The 24,609-nt window shown below is 38.5% G+C and overlaps 1 protein-coding gene across 2 annotated transcripts; it reads left to right on the forward strand.

The window, feature by feature from the left end:
• Positions 1-2,079: 2,079 nt before the first annotated feature.
• On the forward strand, positions 2,080-23,313 carry TBP (TATA-box binding protein). 2 transcript variants are annotated; one of them, XM_063097342.1, is made up of 8 exons: positions 2,080-2,169; positions 5,241-5,445; positions 9,252-9,676; positions 14,286-14,373; positions 18,155-18,246; positions 20,505-20,672; positions 21,870-21,964; positions 22,667-23,313. In XM_063097342.1, exons 2-8 carry the CDS (start codon positions 5,392-5,394, stop codon positions 22,744-22,746), a joined length of 1,002 nt encoding a protein of 333 aa, XP_062953412.1. In that variant the 5' UTR covers positions 2,080-2,169; positions 5,241-5,391; the 3' UTR covers positions 22,747-23,313. The 2 variants fall into 2 exon arrangements, with proteins under 2 accessions (XP_062953412.1, XP_062953411.1); XM_063097341.1 differs by having other exon boundaries at positions 2,086-2,169; positions 5,244-5,445.
• The last annotated feature ends 1,296 nt before the right edge of the window (positions 23,314-24,609 follow it).

Consider the following 24,609-nt stretch of genomic DNA (forward strand, 5'->3'; position numbering starts at 1 on the left):
CTGTAACAGCATTAAGAAGATGGGAAATCCAATTACGGTATTTGAAGAATGGGGCTTTTGGGAGGTGATTGGACTGTGAGCCCTCCTGAATGGATTGATCCATTCATGGAGTAAAGAGTTATCGTGGAGGGCCTGCCCGTGGCTCACTTGGAGAGTGTGGTGCTGATAGCACCAAGGCCAGGGGTTCGGATCCCCATATAGGGCAGGCCCGTGGCTCACTTGGAGAGTGTGGTGCTGATGACACCAAGGTCACAGGACCGGATCCCCATATAGGGCTGGCCCGTGGCTCACTTGGAGAGTGTGGTGCTGATGACACCAAGGTCACAGGACCGGATCCCTATATAGGAATAGCCTGGTGGTTCACTTGGGTGAGCGTGGTGCTGACAACACCAAGTCAATGGTTAAGATCCCCTTACCGGTCGTCTTAAAAAAAAAAAAAAGAATTGTCAAAACTATGGAGCAAGGAAAACTCAAATACCCTGTTGATGCTAGTGTAAATTGGTCCAGCATTTTGAAAAGGGATTTGCATCACCTGGCATAGTTGAATATATACATACCTTATGGCCCAGCAATTCTAACCTAGGTTTATATCCTAGCCAGAAGACATGCACAAGGATGTTCATATAGCATTTTCTTTTTTGGTGGCTGGCCTGTACGGGGATCTGAACCCTTTACCTTAGTGTTTTAACACCACGATCTAACCACCTGAGCTAACCAGCTAGCCCAGTATTGTTCTTAATGGCCCCAAACTGGAAATGAGCCAAATATCCATAAACAGCAGAGTGGATGAATTAATTGAGGTATGGTCATACTCTGGGATATGTCATAGCAAAGAAAATTGACCAACTATAGCTAGTCAAGAGACACAGGGAAGATACATCAACATCGATAAGTCTTATAAACATAAAGTCGAGCAAAAGAATACATGCTCTGTAACTTAGTGCTATGCAATGAGCAGGAAGGGCATGTTGGCCATGTTGTGGGAGGGGTGTGCTGGCAATATTCTGTTTCTTTACTTGACTTATAACTATTTGTTAAGCTGTACATGTCTCTATGCACTTTCGTATCTTAATGTTATACTTTTATTCATAAATCCAAGCAGGCAAACAAGCAATTAGCTAATACAGGATGGACTACCTGATATATACATGCAATTCTGGAACCAGAAAATATATTTTTAAAGTAAACAAAGGATATACAAAGTATTTTCTTTAATAGTACGGACAGAGAAATATTCTATTTATTCAGGTCTCCCTACAGGTTAGCACTGTGCCAGGTTTGTCCTGGACACAAAAACAGTATAAAATGTTTCCTATCCTTAAGGAACTCATTGATAATGCAAAATACAAAAAAAACAAACAACAACAAAAAAAAAAACAAGTAAACAAGCAGCGCAATATATGATGATGCACAAACGAACCACAGAAGGGAGAAATCAGGATATGCTGGAATCTAATCAAGCATCAGGAAGCAGACTAAGAAACAACTACCCACAGTCTCTTGTGACAAAGTGAAAAGAGTGCATGACATGGTAGTGGCAGAATTAAAATATAAATGCATCTGTAAACACTGACCATATGTTTTTGTTTTTCTTATCATTTTGCATGTTTGAAGATTACCAACATCCACTGCTAACGTGAAAAGGAGCACGTGCTTCGGGTGTGCCAGGAACCATTGATGCATTTTCTCCAATCTCACATCTTTGAAGGGTAAGTGCTATTATTATGCAATTTTACAAGAGAAGAAACCTAGGCGGAGAGGTCAAGTAACTTGCCAAAGATAACACAGATGATTGGTTAAAAAAAATAAAAAATAAAATTAACATTTAAAAATCAATATCTTTCCTACATCCCGCGAGGACCAATTAGAAAAATCTATGGCAACGCGGCCCCGCCCCGGAACTCCTGAGGCACCCTGCCTCTTGTTTCCGTTAAGCGAAAACGCACAGGAAAATACAGGAAGTGACGGAGCGCCCACACTTCCCATGGCCGCTGCTCTAGCGCGGGCCGCCTGCTGAAGCCGAGGGAGGAGCTGGCGGAAGTGACATAACTAGTGCGCGCCAGGGGTTCGGTGGGGTCGGGGGGGGGGGGTCGCTGTGGCGGGTGCCTGGGCCGCCAGCGGTGTAGCTTCGTCTCTGCGGCCCCTTAGTGGTCTCTTCGGTGACTCGAGGTAACAGCCTTTTAGCTTTTTCTCTTTTCTGAGGGCTCGGGCAGGGGCGACCACTGCAGCGAGGCCGGGGCCGGTGGCGGGAGGAGACGCGGAACGGGCGCGCGAGCCCCGCGAGGGACGTTCTCCGGCTCATGCTGCTGCCGCTCCGGCCTGTACCGGCCGCTCGGCCGCCGCGCCCGCCCGATGTCCTGCTCTGCTGTGTTTCCAAAGTGGCTTCCCGTCGTGTGGGGTGCAGGACAGTCCCGCGTACGGAAGACCCAGAGTCAGCCCTGCCCGGCCCTTCCCTCCGCGTTTTCTCCGGGTTAGGAGGCAGGTTCACCCTGGCCTTGTCCCCTTGTTTTGCTACCAGCAGGGGTGGTTTTATTATAAAGTTGTGCTTGAGGCTTTTTAATATTTGTAAGAAGCGGTGTCTACCGGACTGCGGTCCCGATAGAGTTTAACTTATAAACACACAACACTTTATTTTACTAGGCCTCTATCTCTAGGCTTAGGCCAGCGTGGTTTTCCAAAACTCTGGGTAGGCTTTTCTGTGAAAAAATTATGCTTGCTTGAGTTATGCAGACACTAGAAGGCTGTGTAGAGTTAATGTGATTGCCCCCCAAAACTATCTAATTTGATGCTTCAGTTTCCAAGAGATGAAGACACTCTAGCTCTTTTCTGAAGATAAGTTAGTGCAGTAATCACTGTCAGGGAAGATGGTCAGTGCCATTGCTGGGAGTGAGAGAACCTCTGAACAGCCTGATCTTATGAAAACCCAGCCAGGTTTCTTTGGTAGACTTTTAGTTTGCAAAAAGTGGTGTGAAGGCACCAAAGGTTCCGGGTAAATACTACGGTGCTTTAAATCCTGCTGTCACTATCGTTTCCCTCAACTGTAGTAATGACACCTTAAACTGAACTTCTAGCCTCTACTTTTACTAACCTGAACCCACGCTCTTGCCAAAGTAGATCTACTCATACTGCACGTCAGAATCCCGTAACTGCTCTTACTGCCTATGTAATAGCATCTCAAACTCCCGATAGCGTGACTCCACTTCTACATGCAGTCTCTTCTCCTTCAGTGAGTGACCTTCCATACAGTCATACTATGCTTGTCGCTTGCAGCCTGCATGCCCTTTCAATCTTTGTCTCTTTGTGTTTGATTTCTCTTCTGCTCGAAGCTCCGAAGGTAAATTCCTCCTCACCTTGTTACACCCAAATTAGATGGTCCCTGCTTTGTGAAAACACTGCCCTCTCTTCAGAATACTTGGTCATTAGTCTATATTGTCTTCACTTTCATAGTGTACGTGCGTTCATTCATGACCCCATGTTATATGCCAGGCATGGTGCTAGGTGCAGAGATTGCAGAAACATGTATGCTGGTTTCTGCTCTCAGGGAGCTTAGCTTAGTGCATATCTGCTGTTAAAAGCACTTAGTTTTTACAGTAATTATTTGCATACCCTTCATATTGAACTTTGATGGTAGGGACTCTAACCTCTATTTCTGCAGCACTTCTGTTATTCTTTTTGAAGTTTAACAATGTCAAAAAAAAGTATGATTTTTTTATATTTATGATATACAGATGGTCCCTGACTCAGGGAGGTTAGGATTTTTAGGCTTTACCATGGCTTGAAAACTATATGCATTCAGTACAAACTATACTTTGAGTATCAGTACAACCATTCTGTTTTTTCACTTTCAGTATAGCATTTAATAAATTACATGAGATATTCAATATGTCAAATATATATATATATATATATATATATATATATATATATTTGGCAGCTGGCTGGTGCCAGGATCTAAGCACTTGACCTTGGTGTTACAACGCTGAGCTCCAATCATCTGGCTAACTGGTCAGCCCTCAATCCTTGATTATAAAACAGGCTTTGTGTTAGAAGATTTTGCCCAACTGTAGGCTAATGTAAGTATTCTCAGTACATTTAAGGTAGGCTGTGCTAAACTAAGGTGTTCTGTAGATTAGGTGTATTAAACACATTTTCATCCTATGGTATTTTCCACTTACTGGGTTTATTGGGATGTAACCCCATGTACGTCAAGGAGCATCTGTATTTCAGAAGCAGAACTTTTTGTGTTTTGGTCTGCTTTTCAGTGATGAGTATGTAGGATAGATAGTCTTTGGGGTCCTTTGCCCTCTGAAAGTGTTTGTCAGATTCTTTCATTTATTCAGGAAATATCTGAATGCCTACTCTGTACCAGCACATACTCCAAGCTCATATGGGTCTTTGGACATATAACTTGTAACCTTGACAGCTGTAAAATCTATGTGAGAAAATCTTTTTAGATGATCATAAATGTTTTAACTGAAATATAATAATAGCTAATTGTCCTGTGCTTATTGTATGATAACTAGATACTCTTCTTGATGGGTTAACTAATTCAGTCAGTCAATCCTATGTTGACTCAATCAGTTCTCACAGCAACCCTGAGCAAGTTAGGGGCCCATCCGAACTGAACTGAACAAAAGCTCTTTTAGTAGTCACTTGGATCTTTCATTGGAAAGTAATTTCAGATGTGTAGCCAATAAGATAATGATTTAAGAAAAGCCAGATTTAGGCACAGTTTGCATTAATGTGCTCTAAAGAAGTAAGGTTATTATATTTATAAAAATAGAATGTTTTATTTATCTTTGTATTTATTGAACTTTATGCCTAAGACATTGTGGGGAATGTAAAATTGAGTGGAATTTTTAAAAACCTGAATGAACTTGGCCTAGCAGTGCTGTGTATACAGTGCTTAATAAGTATTCTGCTTGGTATTATAGTTTACTTGGCAATTAGTTTTCTCTAGGTGTTTTCCACTAAAAGTTTTTAATTCTGTCATGACACCTTAATTTTGAGTATCATCATAGTATTTAAACATGTAACAAAACATTTTTGTTCTGTTGGCAATTTTGCATGCAGTCACAGGAAAGGTGGAAGGAATAAGGCTTTAGGATTATAACGTAAAAAGAAATGTATCCCAAAGTAGCTTCTTTGCTTTTCTTGTGTTTTGTGTAACCACAAAATTGGCTTATAACATTGAACCAGTTACCTGTATGCTCACATTAAACTTCAAACTTTTTTCAAAGCAGCATCTCTGTTTCTTGGTGTGTGAGGAAAACACAGAGAATTGAGGAAGTTCCTGAGAAGAGTGTGCTGGGGATGCTCTAGGAAAAGACTGAATGCTGAGACGAGTTCCAGTCCTAGGGTATCTGGTTTGCTCAAAAGAAAGTGAACATCATGGATCAGAACAGCAGCCTGCCACCTTACGCTCAGGGCTTGGCCTCCCCTCAGGTAATACAGCAGGAGGGAGGGCAGACATCTGCACTGCTGGAGACAGTATCAAAGGGAAGGAAGTGCATTTAATGATCTGTTATTGAAAATTTTTAAAGCCTCCCTTATTTTGTTTGTTTGTTTATTTTTATTTTAACTTCTCAATGTACTTTGTAGTTGATTTTCATGACCCTTTACCCATTCCTCTTCCTCCCTCCCTCTCTCCCCTCCCCCTCACATCATATCTGTTCACTTGTCTTAACAAGTTCAAGGAATTGTTGTGATTGTTGTATCTTCTCCCCCCCCTATTTGTTTGTGTATTTATTTATTAATTTTTTAGCTCCCACAAATAAGTGAGAATATGTGGTGTTTCTCTTTCTGTGCCTGACTTGTTTCACTTAATATAATTTTCTCTAAGTCCATCCATGTTCTTGGGAATGGTAGTATTTCATTCTTTTTTATAGCAGAGTAGAATTCCATAGTGTAGATATACCACAGTTTCCTTATCCACTCATCCGATGATGGACATTTGAGCTGGTTCCAACTCTTAGCTATTGTAAATAGTGCTGCAGTAAACATTGGAGAACAGGTATCCCTTTGGCATAATGATTTCCATTCCTCTGACTATATTCCTTGCAGTGGAATAGCTGGGTCATATGGTAGATCTATCTGTAATTGAGGAACCTCCATACCATTTCCATAAAGGCTGTACCATTTTGCAGTCCCACCAACAATATATGAAAGTTCCTTTTTCTCCACAACCTCTCCAGCACTTATCATTCTCAGTCTTTTGGATATTAGCCATCCTGACTAGAGTGAGATGGTATCTCAGAGTGGTCTTGATTTGCATTTCCTGAATGCTGAAAGTAGGAGTGGGTACAGACTTCATGAATATGACCCCAAAAGCACAGGCAACTAAAGGAAAAATAAACAAATGGGATTATATCAAACTAAAAAGCTTCTGGACAGCAAAAGAAACCATCAACAGAGTGAAAAGAGAACAACCGAGTGGGAGAAAATATTTGCGAAATATACATCTGACAAAGGATTAATATCCAGAATATACAAGGAGCTCAAACAACTTTACAGCAAAAAAACAAATAACCCAATTAAAAAATGGGCAAAGGAGCTGAATAGGCATTTCTCAAAGGAGGATATACGAATGGCCAACAGACACGTGAAGAAAGCCTCCCTTATTTTGTTGAGAAGTTCTGTTAGGCTTTTAATAGACACAATAGTGTTTTATTTTATTTTTATTTTTATTTTTTTTAAGATGACCGGTAAGGGGATCTTAACCCTTGACTTGGTGTTGTCAGCACCACGCTCACCCAGTGAGCGAACCGGCCATCCGTATATGGGATCCGAACCCGGAGCCTTGGTGTTATTAGCACCGCACTCTCCTGAGTGAGCCACGGGCCGGCCCCGACACAATAGTGTTTTATTTGAGGAGTTTGTTTGAAAGCTAAGTTATGTACTTGTACTTGTCTATAAAACAAGTTTTCAGTATCCTCTGTTGAACTATAATTTACATACAGTAAAAATGCCCATTTTAAGTGTATATTTTGATAATTAAATGCACCTGTGTAAATTATAGAGCATTTCAGTTACCTCAGACAGTCCCTTCCTGCCCCTTTGCAGTCACTTTCTTAGCCCCAGCTAACTAGTGAATCTGCTTTTCGACACTGAAGATGGGTTTTGCCTATCCTCGAATTTCATATGCTTTTTTGTGTGTGTCTGTCTTCTTTGCCCAGTATAACATTTGTATATCAAAAGTTAGTTCCTTTTTATTGCCAAGTAGTTCTCCATTGTGTGGATGTACCACAGTTTATCCATTCTCCAGTTGCTGGCATTTGAGTTATTTCCAGTTTGGGGCCATTAGGAATAAAGGAACTATCAACATTTGTGTACGGACTTTGTGTACACTGTGCTTTTATTTCTCATGGTTAAATACTTAGGAGTGGGATTGCTAGTACATATGTAAGTGTGTTTAACGTTGCTGTATAAAAAACTGCCAAACTGTTTTCTAAAGTGGCTGTACTGTTCTGCAGTTCTGCCAGCAGTGTGGGAGAGTTCTAGCTGTTCCACATCTTCACCAACTTTGGGTTGTCAGTCTTTTTACCTTTAGCTATTCTCATGGTTGCTTAGTAGTATGTCACTGTGTTTTTAATTTTTATTTTCCTGATGAATAATGATCCTGAGCATCTTGTCAAGTGCTTATTGCTTATTTATATGTTTTCACTTGTAAAATGTCCTTCATATCTTTTGCCCACTTTTGAATGGTTTATTTGTTCAGCTTCCTTTATTGAGCTGTAAGAGCTCTTTATGTATTCTCTTTACTAGTCCATATTCAGATGTATGTATTATAGATGATTTCTCCCAGTCTGTGGCTTGCCTTTTAATTTTCTTAATGGTGTCTTTCAAAGAGCAAAAGTTGTTAATTTTTTCTGAAGTCTAATTTATCAATTTTTTTTTTATGGTTAGTGCTTTTGTGTCTTAAGAAATTTTTGTCTACCCAAAATCATAAGGATTTATTACTTGTAGTTTTAGCTTTTACATGTGTGTCTGTAATTTATTTTGGGTTAATTTTTGTATATGATCTAAAGTAAGATAGACCATTTAAAACCTTAGTCTTAGTATTTTAAACTGATGTAACCTCAGTTGTTTTTCTCGCCAGTATTTTTATAGAAATAAGTCACAGACATAATAGAATAATACCTGTACTGTTAGGGCTATAGTATATATTTTCTTCTTTCATATTCTTTCTGCCACTATGTGAGTGAAACAATTTAATGTAAATATCTTAGACATTTTTAGCTTGTGCTTTCGGCCCAATAAAGTGGTGGAAGTGGGAAAGGATTGTGGCTCTTTTTGGGGGTCTTACACATATTTGATACTCTAATGAAAACCGTGGACTCTCACAGACAATTAACACAGAATATTGCATATAATGTTAAGAGGTTCACAAAGCCATTATGAGCTCTCTGCAGGCTCCATGGGGTCTGCAGATTTAGGTGCCATGGGGAAAGCATTGGGCTGGGTCTTAGGAAAACTTGATTGTGATCTTGGCTCATTTACTTATGAGCTCTGTGATCTTAGGCAAGTCATTTAACTTCTTTGGGTGTCAGTTTTCTTATCATTAATATGTGAAGAACAGCTCTGTTTTCCCTTTTCCAAAGAGCTGCCATGAGAGATAGATAAATTAATGAATGTAACAGTGTCTGGGAAAGTTCAGAAGCATTATAGAAAAGTAAACTGATACTATTCGATAGATTTTGTTGATTTACACTTTTGGGAGAGCATATGATCAACCTTTTTGAAATGTGTTCTAATGCTAACACTTCAGTACTTTTTATATGCATATCATTGTATTGAACACTGTTAAGTGAATATCTGTAGGGTAACTATATAATTTATCATCCAGACTGGGACAGATACTTTGAGAGTGAAATGTGGAACTACCCAGATGCTAGGGTAATAGTTTAAATAGGGATGTGTGCTCTCTGTAGTTATCTCCCTCATTCTTTCTAATGATCTTAGACCATTATTATCCCCTAGATATGCCTGAAAGGTTAGGTAACTTCCTCAAGTTCTCACAGGTAATAAGTAGCAGAGTTGGGTCCCAAATCCTAAGCTCTTATCTACTATGTTATATTGAAGAAGAAAGTGATGTGCATAAGAATAGCAAATTCCTCCGTAATAATGTTTAATAATCCATTATGCTCAGAAGGCATTTGTCTTTACACATCTCACCTGTTGTTCTACCAGGCAAGTCCCACAAAAACTCAACACCAGCCAGCCTAACCCATTGTTCTTCTTGCTTTCCACAGGGTGCCATGACTCCTGGAATCCCCATCTTTAGTCCAATGATGCCTTATGGCACAGGACTGACTCCACAGCCTATTCAGAACACCAATAGTCTGTCTATTTTGGAAGAGCAGCAAAGGCAGCAGCAGCAACAGCAGCAGCAACAACAGCAGCAGCAGCAGCAGCAACAGCAACAGCAACAGCAGCAGCAGCAGCAGCAGCAGCAGCAGGCAGCAGCCACTGCGGCAGCAGCAGTTCAGCAGTCAACATCCCAGCAGGCAACACAGAGTGCCTCAGGCCAAACACCTCAGCTCTTCCATTCACAGACTCTTACAACTGCACCCTTGCCAGGCACCACTCCCCTGTATCCCTCCCCCATGACCCCCATGACCCCCATTACTCCTGCTACACCAGCCTCTGAGAGCTCTGGGATTGTACCACAGCTGCAGTAAGTACTTGGTGGTGTGTCTCCTCTCCCTTGCTCTAGAGGGATCCCTTAGAGCTCTGTTGCTGTTCTTTGTTTTCAGGTATTTAAGAGAGTTGCACTAATGGTATTTATGTAATTTGTTTTATCTCACTTGAGAAAGGGAGGCAAAGCTGTCTTTGTGAGTCAGTGCCGTCAGTAGAAGGTGCTCTTAACATTTTCAGAAATGTGGCTGCTTGTGTTTATATACTTGGGCCAGTAAAATTCAATCGGATTTTATTGTTACTACAGACATTTTCCTGTAGCTGATGTGCTAAATCACAACCTAATGTAGTCTCTTTCCTGTGGGATATTTTAGTTCCTTAGTCACAGTGTCAGTATAGTTCAAGTAATCTTTTTCTTTTTTACTGTGGGGGCTGCAGATAAATCTTTCAAGATATCTGTCCTTCCACAGATGAGGATGGCTGTTCTTGTCCTAAATGGGTTTTTCTGTCTAAATGAAGTGGGTCCTATATGTGTGGGGTACAGGGGCAGGAAAAAATTTCTTCTGCTGGAAAACAGGCAAATATTTCCAGGTATCAGTCAATAGGAAGTGTATATAGCTTTTACTTTTAGGAAGCTTATGGACAAATTAAAGGGTTATTTACAATCACTATATCACCTCAGTTTTCTCATACAGTTGTCCCCCTCTTTCCTACTCCCTTTAGGTCTGGTATTTCCTATTTGTACTTAATCATCTCGTTCGTTACATGTATGGTTGTCATTTATAAGCCATCTTTGATCGCTTTTGGAACTAAGTAGTGTGTAATCACGAATCCTGATTGTTATTCAAAGACCTAAATCTTCCTTCCACTGTTTTGTTTGATCCCTCTCCCCCAAACAATTGTAAAAACAAAATAATTTTAATTTTAATTTTAATGATTATGGAGCAATAAGCTTTTGTTAGTTCACCTTTGTCTATACCACTCCCAGTTGTCTTGTATGTTTGTCTTACTCCCATGGACATTTAAGTTTGCACTTCGGGTTTAAATCATAAGTTATAACCAGTTTGGGTTGGGTGTTTGTTTCTTGCCAGTGCCTTAGTCTTTCTGATATTCCACAAAGCATCTAGTCAGCCACATTCCTGAGTTTCCACTATCCACTAAGAGCCCTACTGGGTGGGAATTCAGTGGCCTCTAAATCTTGTAGGTTTACGAAGAATTAAGGTAAATATTTAATAAATAAAAATATGTAAGAATACATTTAACAATTATGTGACTAGGTTTGTGATAGATGCAACAAAATTTACTTAATACAGTTCATAAGTGGACAAATGCTCAAGGCAGGTATGTATACAAAGGTGTTTGGAAGGAAACAGATGATGTAGAAATGAAAACCTTCATTGGGTTGATCAACCTCACAGGCTTTATGATTGTGTGTCAAAGGACTGCCATCCTCTTTTCAAGCAAATTATAAGCCATCAAGTTTTCAAAAGTACTGCATTTTGACAGTACAAGAAAAAACAGCAGAAGCAGTAGTGAGCTAGAGCCTACTGGGTATATGTTGTACATCTGGAATCAGTATTCTCAGGATGGTGCTCCAGGTCCGTGTATAACAGTTGATGGGCAGTTAATAGCATTTAAAAAGCATTGCCCATTTCAAGTGTGTATACTTCCAAAACCAGAAAAGTATAGAGTACAAATTTGGGTTGCTATGCTTACATTTTTATTGGAATTTCTAATAAAGTTTTATAAATTAATTTTTAAAAAAATATTTTATGTTCATTGTTCTTTATTAAAGAGGAAAGATCAGCAAGTATGGTATATTAAAACAGAATCTAGGAATTTGAATATAATAAAGATTCTCAACAGTCAAAATGGATAAATGTATTTTACATATAAAGTCTCTGTGGCATTCACTACCATTTTATTTATTCATTTATTTATTATTTTTGCTAAAAGGGAAATTTATTTAATGTAAATGCGTACATTAATAAAAAAGAAAGATCTCAAATTAACAATCACCTTTGCACCTTAAGAAACTGGAAATGAAGAGCAAACTAAGCCCACACATAGCAAAGGAAGTAAACAATAAAAATTAGAGCATAGATAAAAGAAATAGAAAATAGGAAAAAAAATAGAGAAAAATCAATGAAACTGAAAGTTGGTACTTTGATGAGATCCACAAAATTGACAAACCTTTACCTACATGTACTAAGAAAAAAGAAGACTCAAATAACCAAAATCAGATATGAAAAAGGGGTCATTACAACCAAATTTACAGAAATCAAAAGGGTCACAAGAGAATATTATGAATAATTGTTGGTCAACAAATTAGATCATCTCGATGAAATGAATAAATTCCTGGAAACCACCTACCAGGACTGAATTATGAAAAAACAGACAGTTTGATCAGAACCATAGCAAGTAAGATGAGGGATTATTGTTTTTCAGATTCCTGATGTAGGACTCCCTTGAGGATTTCTTGCAGGGCTGGTTGTGTGGTGGTGAACTCCTGCAGTTTTTGTTTGTCTGAAAAATATGCTATTTCTCCCTCAGTTCTGAAGGATAGCCTTGTTGGGTATAGTACTCTTGGCTGGCAGTTTTTTTCTTTTAGTATTTTGAATATATCATCCCATTTTTTTGTGGCCTATAGAGTTTCTGTTGAGAAGTCTGCTGATAGTCTGGTAGGGGCTCCCTTACAGGTGACTTGATACTTTACTCTTGCTCCTTTTAAGATTCTCTCTTTGTCTTTGAGCTTTGCCAGTTTGACTATAATGTGTCTCAGAGAGGATCTTTTTGGGTTGAATCATTTTCAACATCTTTGAGCTTCCAGGATCTGAACGTCTGTGTCTCTCCCTATACCTGGGAAGTTTTCTGTTATTATTTCTTTGAATACTGTATTTAAATAATATTAAGTAATATAAATATTATTAATAATAATATCATTTAATATTAAATAATATTATTTCTTTTCCATGCCATTTCTTTTCTTTTCTTTTTCTTTTTTTTTTTTTTAAAGGTGACTGGTAAGGGGATCTTAACCCTTGACTTGGTGTTGTCAGCACCACACTCTCCCAAGTGAGCTAACCAGCCATCCCTATATAGGGATCCAAACCCGTGGCCTTGCTGTTATCAGCACCACACTCTCCTGAGTGAGCCACGGGCTGGCCCGTGCCATTTCTTTTCTCTTCCCCTCCTGGAACATCCATGATTTGAATGTTTGTGTGCTTAAGGTTGTCTACTGGCTCTTAGATTTTCTTCAGTTTTTTAAGTTCTTTTTTCTTTTTCTTTTTTGTCTGCCTGGGTTATTTCGAAAAGGCTATCTTCAAGACCAGAAAATCTTTCTTCTGCTTGTTCTAGCCTGCTGCTTAAGGCTCTCAGTTGTGTTTTTTATTTTGTTGAGTGAATCTTTCAGTTCCATGAATTCTGATACATTCTTTTTAATGTCTTAACCTCTGTAAATTTCGTCCTTCATATCCTAGATATTTTTTCTCATTTCATTATGTTGTCTGAGTCTTTTTGTATCTCAGTGAGTTTGCTTAAAATTGTTGCTTGGAATTCCTTTTCAGTCATTTCAAGGCTTTTCTGCTCTACAAGGTCTAGTATTTGCGAATTAGTATATTCTTTTGGTGGTGTCACATTTTCTTGGGTTTTTGTATTTCTAGTATCTGTACGTTGATGTCTAATTATCTGGTAGAGCAGTCGTTTCTTCTGTTTCTATGGAGTGGGCTTTCAGGAGAGAGAAGTCATCATCTTGTTCTGGTCTCTGCTGGTGACTCTCCTTGTGTCAGTGCAGTCAGGTGTCTGGCAGGCTGCCTGCATGGCAGCTGTGGCTACTGCAGTGGCATTGAGCCACTTTTGCAGCAGCTGTGGCTGTCATGGGCCACCTGCATGGAAGTAGTGTTTCCAGCATGCACCTTGCCTGCTTCTGGGCAGGGGATGCTGCCTCTGGCTCCTGCCTAGGACCGTGGCTGTGCTCTCTTTCCTAATAAAGTTGTTTTTTACTATATCTTTATTATTTGTTTATTTATTTATTCTTTATAAGTTACTCATAATATGGTTTTAGGAATAGTAAAAAATGAAAAGGGTCCATTGGACCAAGATGGCTGCTGATGATATCTATTTATTCTGATTTACTGAGATTAGAAGAAAAGCAGGGTTTTTTTACTTTGCCAAAGATACTGAATTCTTATTCTTCCAAAAGATGCTTATTTTGAGAGAACTAGGAAAATCCATGCTTGCTTGTATTCATTATAAATAGTGGCTTTTCAGAGTGGGGTGGTAGTGGTATTTCAGAGCTCATGGATGATAATTGAGTTGATTTAAATGAAGGCCAAGGGCATGGCTCTGGGGACAGACAGACTCAAATCTTTGCTTTACCACTTAGGAGCCATGTGCATCCTGAGCAAGTTACATAAACCTTAAACCTCAGCTTCTTTGTCTGAACATGGGATATAAGAATAGTGCATTGTAAGTATTAAGTGAGATAATCTATGTAAAATAGTTAGCATGGTGTGTAATACTTGTTAATCAGCAATTTTTTAAAACTAAAGCCCAGTGAAAGAATCAGATTCTAGATAATCATCTAACACCTCATCTTGTAAAAGTTAAATAATTTAAATAACCATGTTTTCTTTTCAAATTCCTTGCAGAAACATTGTATCCACGGTGAATCTTGGTTGTAAACTTGACCTAAAGACCATTGCACTTCGTGCGCGAAATGCTGAATATAATCCCAAGGTTAGAGCTATTTTAATGTATTTTAAACTATTTAATAACACAGGAATTTACTTCTAAAATTCCCTAGATCAAAAAGTTTGTATTATATTTTGCTTAAGTTTCTTGACAACAACCAAATGAAGATCTAAAAAGTAAAATGTGTATTGTTTTTTATCTTTGGTGTTTAGTGACTAGAAGAAGTTCGCTCATTCAATTCATATTTTACTGAGTATCTACAACGTAACAGTCCTAGAAGTACAGCAGTCCACAGGATAAACTAAGTTTATATAGTCATTGTGATGGGATGCACATGAAATTGGAGAACACAATATGTACTGTGATCCTATTTTTGTTTTGGAAACTGTATAGAGATAGAATGACATGATGTCTGGAATTACTTCAGAATCGTCCTGTGGGAGAATTGGGATGGGGGCACTTGGATGAAACAAGATTTGCCAAGAATTAATAATTGTTAAAGATGGATAATAAGTACTAGGTGGTTTATTATATTTTTGTGTCTTTGTATAACTTTTAAATTTTTTTTATAATTAAAAGATTGGGGGATGGGGGAACACCACAAGATTTCTCACTTTAAGTTAGCAGCCTGAGTACATGTTAAAGGCTTTTGTGCTTGCACCCGTAGAAAAGATATTTTCTAAAAAATAGTGAACATTTACATTAAAAAGTGAGTGGACATTCTCAGAGGCCCAGACAGAATTGAGGTATCTGAGTCTGGAAGGAGATGATCAGGTTGAAGAGTCGATCCTGCAGAAGACAGCTCTCCCAACGTGAGGCATCTACCAAAGAACCACTCAAACACATGTAAACTTTTATATGAGGGAGCCCAATATTAAATTTATTTCATCTAACAAAGGAAAAATAAATTTTATATAAGAAAAAGAGTGGGCACAAGGAAAAACTTGGGACAGTTCTTAAAGTACAATCTTTGGCTTTCATTCCTTCCAGGGGAAGCTGCTGATAGCTGGTAGCTTGCAAAGAGGACAATTAGGCTATTGTGCCCCTGGGCGGCTAGGTGGGTTATCAGAGAACACAATTGCAGTTATTTATGGATTCTCCAGAAACCTTGAGAACTTACCTATGCGTGTGTGTGGCAGCTGTCTCTGTGTAATGTCTGTCAGTGTCTGTGTTAGTGCCTCTGTCTTAGTTGTGCCAGGTTAGCACCATTTCCTTTAGCACTGTATCTCAGTTCCCTCCTTTTGGTTAAACTCCCAGTCCAGGTTGACCATGAGGTCTCTCATAATTTCATTAGCTGAATGTCATCTTGGAACATGGCTGTGTAACAGCGTTTAAGTACCTGGATATTAGACATTGGTGGAAGGAGAAAAGAGCAAAACAATTTTCAGAATCATAAGAAATATGTGGAACCTACTTCATGTTCATTTTTTTAGTTTTAAAAAAACAGGAGAATAATTCCCAAGAATCAGCTTGGTCACTTTTAGCTAACCAAGTTTTTTTTCTCAATTGATTAATTGACTTTTATGCTTTTTTTTTTTCTCACTCTGAAATATTTATGCAGGTGAATTAACTCTTGGCTGATCATTGAATAGTTGTGGACAGTTCTGTTACCTGGGACTTTCTTTCTTAGCCAGTGAATTTATGAGATTTGTCTAAAGCTTGAGTTCTTTCATTTGCTTTTTTCGAGCCATAGTCCAGATCACGTATTCTAGTTCAGGAAATGATAGCCAGAGTAGAAATTCGTATACAAACCATTGAAATCCATGTTTTTGTATCCTTTTTATAAGTTACCTGAAGTTTTGTTTACAGTGCTTGGAAAAGCTGGATAATAAACTGAGTGGTAGAGCAAACAGCGAAAAGAGTTAATATTAAGGGGAAGAAGTGAGAGAAAGAAGAGGCATTAAACCATGAAACTTAAGTCTGTACAGTCCTGGGTCTTGATTCAGAGGTGTTGGGAGGAAGCTGTGTTTTCAGGAGTCGTTGCCTTCTTGGAGGCCTTTTAGTGAGACTTGGGGTCGATCTCCAGGCAGAATTGATACCCAGTTAGAGGATTCTGAGTACTACATGTAAACTGGGGAAGGAATCAGTACGTCTGTATCCTGATGCCTGAAAATAGTATTTTTGTTAAGAACAGTTGAAACGTTTTATCCTGGGCAGTTTTGAGGCTGACTTCTCTTGATGTCTCATTGCACTGTCTGCTGCCTGTGTGTGCAGTGATGTGTTTTTCATAAATGTAGCTTATATCTATTGGGCATATGACTATACAGGATGTTAGTTTGATGGTACTTGACAGTGTCAGAGTGTAATGGGTTGAGACTGTTAGAGGGGGAGACAGGCCAATTCTCATACAGTGAGAATTCATGGGGATTCTGAGGTATAGATCATCTTGTCATTAGGGCTAGGACTAAGACTTTAGGTCAAGGAAAATAAAGCTCTTTTTGGAAACTTGGACTATATTTTAGCATTGGTCTTTTAACAAAGAAAAGCTCCAGGCTGGCCCCGTGGCGCACTCGGGAGAGTACAGCGCTTGGGAGCGCAGTGGCGCTCTCGCCGCGGGTTCGGATCCTATATAGGGATGGCCAGTGTGCTCACTGGCTGAGCGCGGTGCGGCCGGTCACAAAAACAAACAAACAAACAAAAAAAACAAAGAAAAGCTCCGATCAACCATAAAACCTGTTTACAAACTACTATTACTGATATCTAAATTTTTTGATTTGGTACTGAATGTATGACATGTAGCATCTAAGTTCACAAAGGTAACCGAGGGTCTATGTAACCACTTACAGTGAGAATGTATGACATGTAGCATTATTAGTATTAATCTCTCATCTATCATAATTTTATTTAGTTGAATATATAATTTCATAATTTTTAGTCAAGTGATATTAATTTTCTGCCCAATAAAAATAGAAATTTAGTAAATTCAAAATAATTAGTCTTTTCCTGGGATTTGTGTAGAATAAATATAATGATAGCATTTTTACATGGTGATAAAATCACAGAGAAGACATAGAACAGTTTATTAACTAAAATTGTTAAATCAATCTAATTTGTCAGAGTCATCTTGATTAGAAATATATGGATTTTTTCTTGTGTAATTATAAACTAAAGTTTCTGAGTTACTTAAAAGTAATGCTTTGCTTTTTATTATGTAATCTAGTAACTGAGATCATTAATTCAACCCATTTCCCCGAGTTATAATTTTAGCAAGGAAAAGTTTCCCAAAGAGCCAACATGTTTAAAACATTAAGAAGCAGAAAATAAAAGAAAAAAATTGATCTTTTTCTTGTTTTGCATCTATGTAAGTGTGTACTACATTAATATTGTTTTCAAATGCAAATTGGAAAAAGGATTACACTTCATTACATATTAATATGCATGTAATCTGGTTTATTAATTGCCCTGGAGGAAAAGGCTCATCAGTTTATTTGACTAAAAATTCATATTAAAAAAGCAGAAAAGTTATAGTTAGAGAAGTTAGTTATGATCAGCAGCAAATATGAGGTAGAAATGGAGGCACTGGTACTTATTAAGAATGTAATTAAAGAAGCACATTTTGCAAACATTACTTATATTCCCTTGGTAGAATGCATAATGTGAAAAATACACAGATCTTGGTATACTTTATTCAGTAGTCACAACTGGTTAATTCTGTTTCCTACGCAAAGGAATACTTGTTACGTGCAATGTAAGCAAAACCTATACAGGCATACAGGACAAATATTTTATAACTATATGTCCCAGGTCCTTCCCACTAGTTGTGATGTTCTTTGACGTTGTCTAGTTTGTTGTGACCTCACTAATGATTTTTTCCTGACCATTTTAGCGGTTTGCTGCTGTAATCATGAGAATAAGAGAGCCACGAACCACAGCACTGATTTTCAGTTCTGGGAAAATGGTGTGCACTGGAGCCAAGAGGTAGCCTTAAGGAATTCATTCTGATCTATGGCTTGTGTTATCTCATGGTTTCTAGGTTATTAGGCTAGCATTTTAACATGTCATTGTTGTTTTCTTATTAAAATGGTTGATTCTGACCACTTTAGACAGCATTGATTTTATTTTAACATCAGATATGAGTTTTGGACATATGTTACAATGCTTATTTATCCATAGAATTCAGTTGCATTTTATCTGTGTTTGACAATAATACAACATCAAAACTAGTAACAAAGATCCCTTTCTGTAAAAAATTTTATGTATAACACAAATTCATCCCCAAGTGAAAAAAAAAATAGATCAAGAATTACACAGTTTCTTTCTTTCTTTTTTTTAAAAGATGACCGGTAAGGGGATCTTAGCCCTTGACTTGGTGTTATCAGCACCATGCTCACTCAGTGAGCTAACTGGCCATCCCTGTATAGCATCCGAACCCGTGGCCTTGTTGTTATCAGCACCCAAGTGAGCCACGGGCTGGCACAAGAATCACAAAATTTCAATGATGCTGTGGGGGCATAGTAAACTGTGTTGGCTCTGGCAGTGTGACAGCACACATATGTTGGCCACAGATACCTGCTGTCCTCATGGGACTAGTTGTAATTTGGAGTGTTTGAGTTATGTGGTTCTTAAGGAATGTACCCATGTTATACAGTGTCATTGCCTATATCCTACATTTGTTTGGAGTGGTGCTGTTTAACAAAGTCCACATACTTGGTAGAAATGAAGAACTAAGGAGAAATTAGTAACATTAGTTTCATAAAGCTTGAACAAATGAACTAAAACTTTTAAAATAAAACATGATTAAATTGCACTTGGAGGTGTCAACACACATTATGGTCTGTGGATGTTTTTGCTTATTCTGAACTTTGAAATAGTCTTTTAAGGAAAGGAAAGTAGTATGTTTCTGTTGCTTGTAACAGAAATAGCTGAAACTGGGTAATTTATAAAGAAATAGAGTTTATTTCTTACAGTTTTGGAGGCTGAGAAGTCCCAAGTCCAGGGAACACATCTGGTAAGGGCCTTGGTCGTGGTGGCTCTACAGCGCCGTAGGGTATCACATGGCAGATATGGCAGAAGCAGAGAGTGACTCACTTCCTTTCTCACTCTCCTTTTAAAGCCATCAGAACCACGCCCATGACCACCATTAAACCATCAGTGGATTAATCCATTCACTAGGGCACAGTCCTCACAATCTAATCACCTCTTCGAGGTCCGTGCTCTCAATTACCATAACAGGATTTCCCACACTCTTAACACTGTTACAGTGGGGGTCAAGTTTCCAATACATGAAAATTTGGGAGATACAATTCAACCTATATCAGAAGGCCAGTGATTTGGACATTGTGGCTCCTGGTCTCCAGTTTTTTCAGAAGGCAGGACATGGATCTGTCTTTGGCTTTCGCTCCTCTTTGGCCCAAACATGCAGTAGTAACTCTTCATTTAGGAGCCTTTTTATTTGCTTGTTTTCCCCTGGATGCAGCATCAGACGCTCTTGATTTATCAATGGATGCCAGATGTTTCTGTTTCTGTTTCTGTATCTTCCCAAGATAGGCTTTCATACAGGCTTTTCATGCTGCATTTAGCCCTCTTTGTCCCACAGCATGTGCAGGCTGAATATAGTATATGTTGTTGTTTATCAAGATAAGAAATCACGAATAAATTTTCTTGAAAAAAAAAAGGACTACATGTTTGTGTGATTAATTTTTGTCCTTGATCCCTGCACTTGAGTCTTTTGTTTATGTCATTACTGTTTCCATTCTCCTCTTAAACTAAGTTGCTAAGTCAGAGTTTTATCTCACAAATGATGTCTTAAGAATGGATAAAGGGAGACTTGATATGAAAGAGAATAAAATCAGTGTATGCACTTTAATAATAAATCTCATCAATATTTTCCTATCAAAATGAAGCTTGTTAGTTTTTAATCTCAGTAGAAATTTGTGGGCTAAAATATAATAATAGTGATGGTGATGAGGATATCACCCTTCACACCCGTAAAATCTAGGGCTATCAGTAATTTGGTGAGTTGGAAGGGTGATCATTTTGGTAGGCCTGCAGTTTTCTGTCAAGGACACTGGAATAAGTATAATAAAATTGTTAATGTCTGTCGATCTTTTCTCCTATTGGAAGGGGGGTGGCCAGTACACATTATTAGTTTCCTAATTTAGACTTCTTATAAATTATGCATCTGAATATTTTTGCTGGCTCTGAATATAAATAATTCACTTTTTTCCTTTCCCTAGTGAAGAACAGTCCAGACTAGCAGCCAGAAAGTATGCCAGAGTTGTGCAGAAGTTGGGTTTTCCAGCTAAGTTCTTGGACTTCAAGATTCAGAACATGGTGGGGAGCTGTGACGTGAAGTTCCCCATAAGGTTAGAAGGCCTTGTGCTCACCCACCAGCAGTTTAGCAGGTAAAGTCTGGAATGTATTGTGATTGCTTTTGGCAACCATTTTAGAATCTGCTTATGGTTTAGGAAAAAACATTTAGAATATTCAGTATATAAGAACAAATGTTGTGGTTATAGTTGCCTGTGTTATTGAAGTTTCTTCCTGATGTCTTCCCTCAGTAATACCAATTATCCTCACCAGCCACCTACTTCCCATGTCACTTGGTGACACCCAAAACTCCCCTTTACTGGAATGAATTTGATTTCACTTCTGTATGAATTGACTCCACGACCTCTTACATCAGTCTTCCCCAGTTTGAAAGACTTCTCTTTCAGTCAGCGTGTATCAGCTCCACCAGCAGCGTGTGAGGTTGAGTGAAAGGAACACTCTTTCCACTTGTCTTCCCTGCTACTTGCTGTTGAAGACTCACGAGGCAGGTGGCCCTGCCCACCTTGCACCTCGTCTCACCGTCTACTCTTGCTCTTGCTCGCAGCCACGCCAGCACTCCTTGCCCCTCTTGCCCCAGGGCCTTTGCCTGTGACACTTTTACACCTGGCACCCTCTTGTTTTACTTTTCACCCATCCCACTCTTCCTCAGAGAAACCTGAGTTTTTTCCCCTAGGTCAAACACGGATGTAGGGAGAGAGATTCTGACTGCTTTCAGTCTCTCTGACAAAATAGAGATTACTAGGATTGTAATAATATGCACCCGTAGTCGATTCAGCCAGACAACTTAATTAGGAATAGGATGATTCTCAAGCTAGTATCGGGTGTACTGCTTTGGTTAAATTAACTGACCAAAATTGCCAGATGGAGGATATTTCAATTTAGGGAGGTGAGATGTGATTAAAAGGCAAACTATCACTATTAGACTTTAGAAATAAATGATTATTAGGATCTTGTAAGTTAGTATACTTAAACTTGTCCAGAATGAATGTTGGTAAGGATCAGAGACTGTGTAACAAATACCAAGCTCTTGTTCTTATGTCAGAAAATCCAGATTCAATGGAATTAAGGTAAAGTGATAGGAGGACAAATGCCATTATTAATTGGTCATGAAGCGTTGATGATAAGTCAGCCTCACTTGCTGGAAGAACTGTGCTTTATCTACTGATTAGTTTGGTGGTTTACTCAGTATTTTTCCTTGTGTAAATCCTCATTTTATCTGAAAGCATGGGAAGCTCTTAATTTCTAAACTACTTTTGCCATTTTCCTTCTAGTTATGAGCCAGAGTTATTTCCTGGTTTAATCTACAGAATGATCAAACCCAGAATTGTTCTCCTTATTTTTGTTTCTGGAAAAGTTGTATTAACAGGTAAGTTGAAACAGGAAGTAGCATCTGAGAGTTCGAAAAAGTTCCAATGATGGCATTTTCTCAGTGTTGAAAAGAAATTTCAGTGTTGGGCTAGTTGGCCAGCAACTTGTAAAAAGGCCTTTGCCCTTTTTTTCTTTTCTTCTCACCTGAACACTCTGGTGAGAAACTCACCCACTAGAGGGAAAGAGTGAGAACAAGGAAATCCGACCACGGCCCTTACATCAGCCCTACTGGTCCTTCCGCCAGAGCATGACTGCGTTTACAGTAGGCAGGGAGGAGGGCAAGCATGGCATTGAAAGAGAGAGGGTGTTTTCAGTTGGAATTAGTCCTCTGAACTTTGAGATTCATCAGCAGTGTCATTGTGAGTCAGCAAAGGAAGATTCATGAGAGCTTAGTTGAAAGCAGCAGTTGGGAGAATATACGATTCAGTCTTCACAAGGGATGAGCTGTAGAGTGGGAGTCTGGAGTCACCAGATGCACTGCTTTTGTAATTAAAAAAATCATTTTAAGAAAATACTTTTTCAAAAACAAAATTGGGATTGTGACAAGGGATTCCACCATTCATGTTTTAAAGCCTGCATCTTAAATGGGTACAGAGAGAATCGTGCTTGCAGCTTTGTTTTCAGGTAATAATTTTACCTTCTTAATATGTTAAGCAATGACATTTCAGGCTCTCAGCTCTACTCCAACTTGTCTTCGTAGGTGCTAAAGTCAGAGCAGAAATTTACGAAGCCTTTGAAAACATCTACCCTATTCTAAAGGGATTCAGGAAGACGACGTAATGGCTGTCATGCACTCCTGCCTCCCCCACCCAATTGGTTTTTTAAACAAATCAGTTTTCGTACCTTTAAATGGTGGTGTTGTGAGAAGATGGACATTCAGTTGCAGGTTGCAGCACCAGGTGATGTTCTTCTGTATGTCAGCTGTGGGGTGCCAGGAAGGGGTGTTGTTTCTGCACTGAGAACACCGCGCAGCATTACTGTGAGTTCCTCGTACTGTGCTGCTATTTGGGCAGCACTGCCCATTTATTTATATTTAGATTTTAAACACTGTTGTTGAGAGGTTGGTATAAGGGACAAAACTTTAAGTGTTAAAGTCACCTCTACAGTTGATTGGGCTTTTTATTTTAATTTCTTCCCCCATAAACCGCAGTTTTTATATTTCTACCAGAAAAGTAAAAATCTTTTTAAAAAGTTGTTTTTCTAATTTGTAACTCCTAGGGGTTATTTTTGTGCCAGACACATTCCACCTTTCCAGTATTGCAGGACAGAATAGATGTATTAATGAAAACGAATGGCTGTACATATTTTTCTTTCTTCGGAGAATTCTGTACAATAAATACAGTTTATAAAAGTGTTCGATTGTTGTTATAAATGATACCCTGTAAGAGTCATGTGATTATACTGTTTTTTAAAAAGTTGTATTTTAGATATAATGCTTGAAAGAAACCATTTTGGTGTTTATTTTTTGTTTCAGTCAACATTTCATTGTATGTTGCAATGAAGACGGATGAAGTACCTGAGAACTTACAGTTGTTCAAGAAACATGTATTTATTGCCTTCCATATATTGAGCACCTCCTGTTTCGTAGGTACTTTGCATACTGTGCCTGGAACCCTCACAGAGCAGCAGTTAGGTTTCATTCCTGTTTTAGAGATGAGGGGATTTAGGCCCTAGTAGAGGGACTTGCCCCAGGTTACATAGCTGGTAAATGGCAAAAAAGGTCTCTGAGTGAGTCCCTCAGGTGTAGACACTGGTGCCCTGTCCACAGTCTGCCAGTTCTCTGGTGTAACATTTTTGGTGTTGTTTTTCTCATGGAATTTCAGGTGGACATTTGTAAGTTCTTGGGTTTCATTTTTGTTTTGTTTTTAATTTGTAAAAGTACAGTTTCACACAGCTCAGAAGTATGTAATCAGAAGGGGGAGGTCCTTCCTCTCCCTTCTGCCTGTTTCTATCCTTTGTTGGTGCTTTTGGTCTCATTTTTGGGAAAAAATGCTAAAGCATATATTCCATTTTGTAGCTTTCTTTTCAGTGTATCATAAATGTATTTCCATGATATGGAATCTAAGGAACTCTTACGTACCTTCATTTTTTGAACCATTCCCTTAATTACGGGAATTTACATAACCTCCAGTATTTGCTTTTACAGACAGTGCTGCAGGGAACATTTGTGTTTTTGTGGACAGATATTTCTGTAGTAAACTTTCCTAGACAAGGAATTGCTGTATTAAAGACTATTTATACATTCTGTGTTTTGATAGGTCAGTTCCAGATTACAGTCCAAAGAGAAAAGTGTATGAAGTGCCCTTTTCTTGCATTTCCCAATCATTAGTGGTGCCAGTAATGTATGGATTGATTGGGAAGATGACATTCTAATATTAACTACTTCTGTAGAGGATAGAAGTCTCTCTCCATGTATGTAGATCTTTACTTAAGTTCCTCAGTAAAGTTTTACAATTTTTTTCATACAGGACTTTTACATTTCATAAAAATTAATTCCTTAATTCCTAAGTATATTATGGCTTACTGTTTTGTCAATGGAATTTTTTCATAATGAAATTGCTGTTGATGTATATTCCTAATCATTTTACTGAACCCTTATTACTGCTGTTGGTTCTTTAGTTGATTGTATTGAAAGTTCTAGGC

This window comes from Cynocephalus volans, chromosome 5 (genome assembly GCF_027409185.1).
Source record: "Cynocephalus volans isolate mCynVol1 chromosome 5, mCynVol1.pri, whole genome shotgun sequence".
NCBI classification, from domain to species: Eukaryota; Metazoa; Chordata; class Mammalia; order Dermoptera; family Cynocephalidae; genus Cynocephalus; species Cynocephalus volans.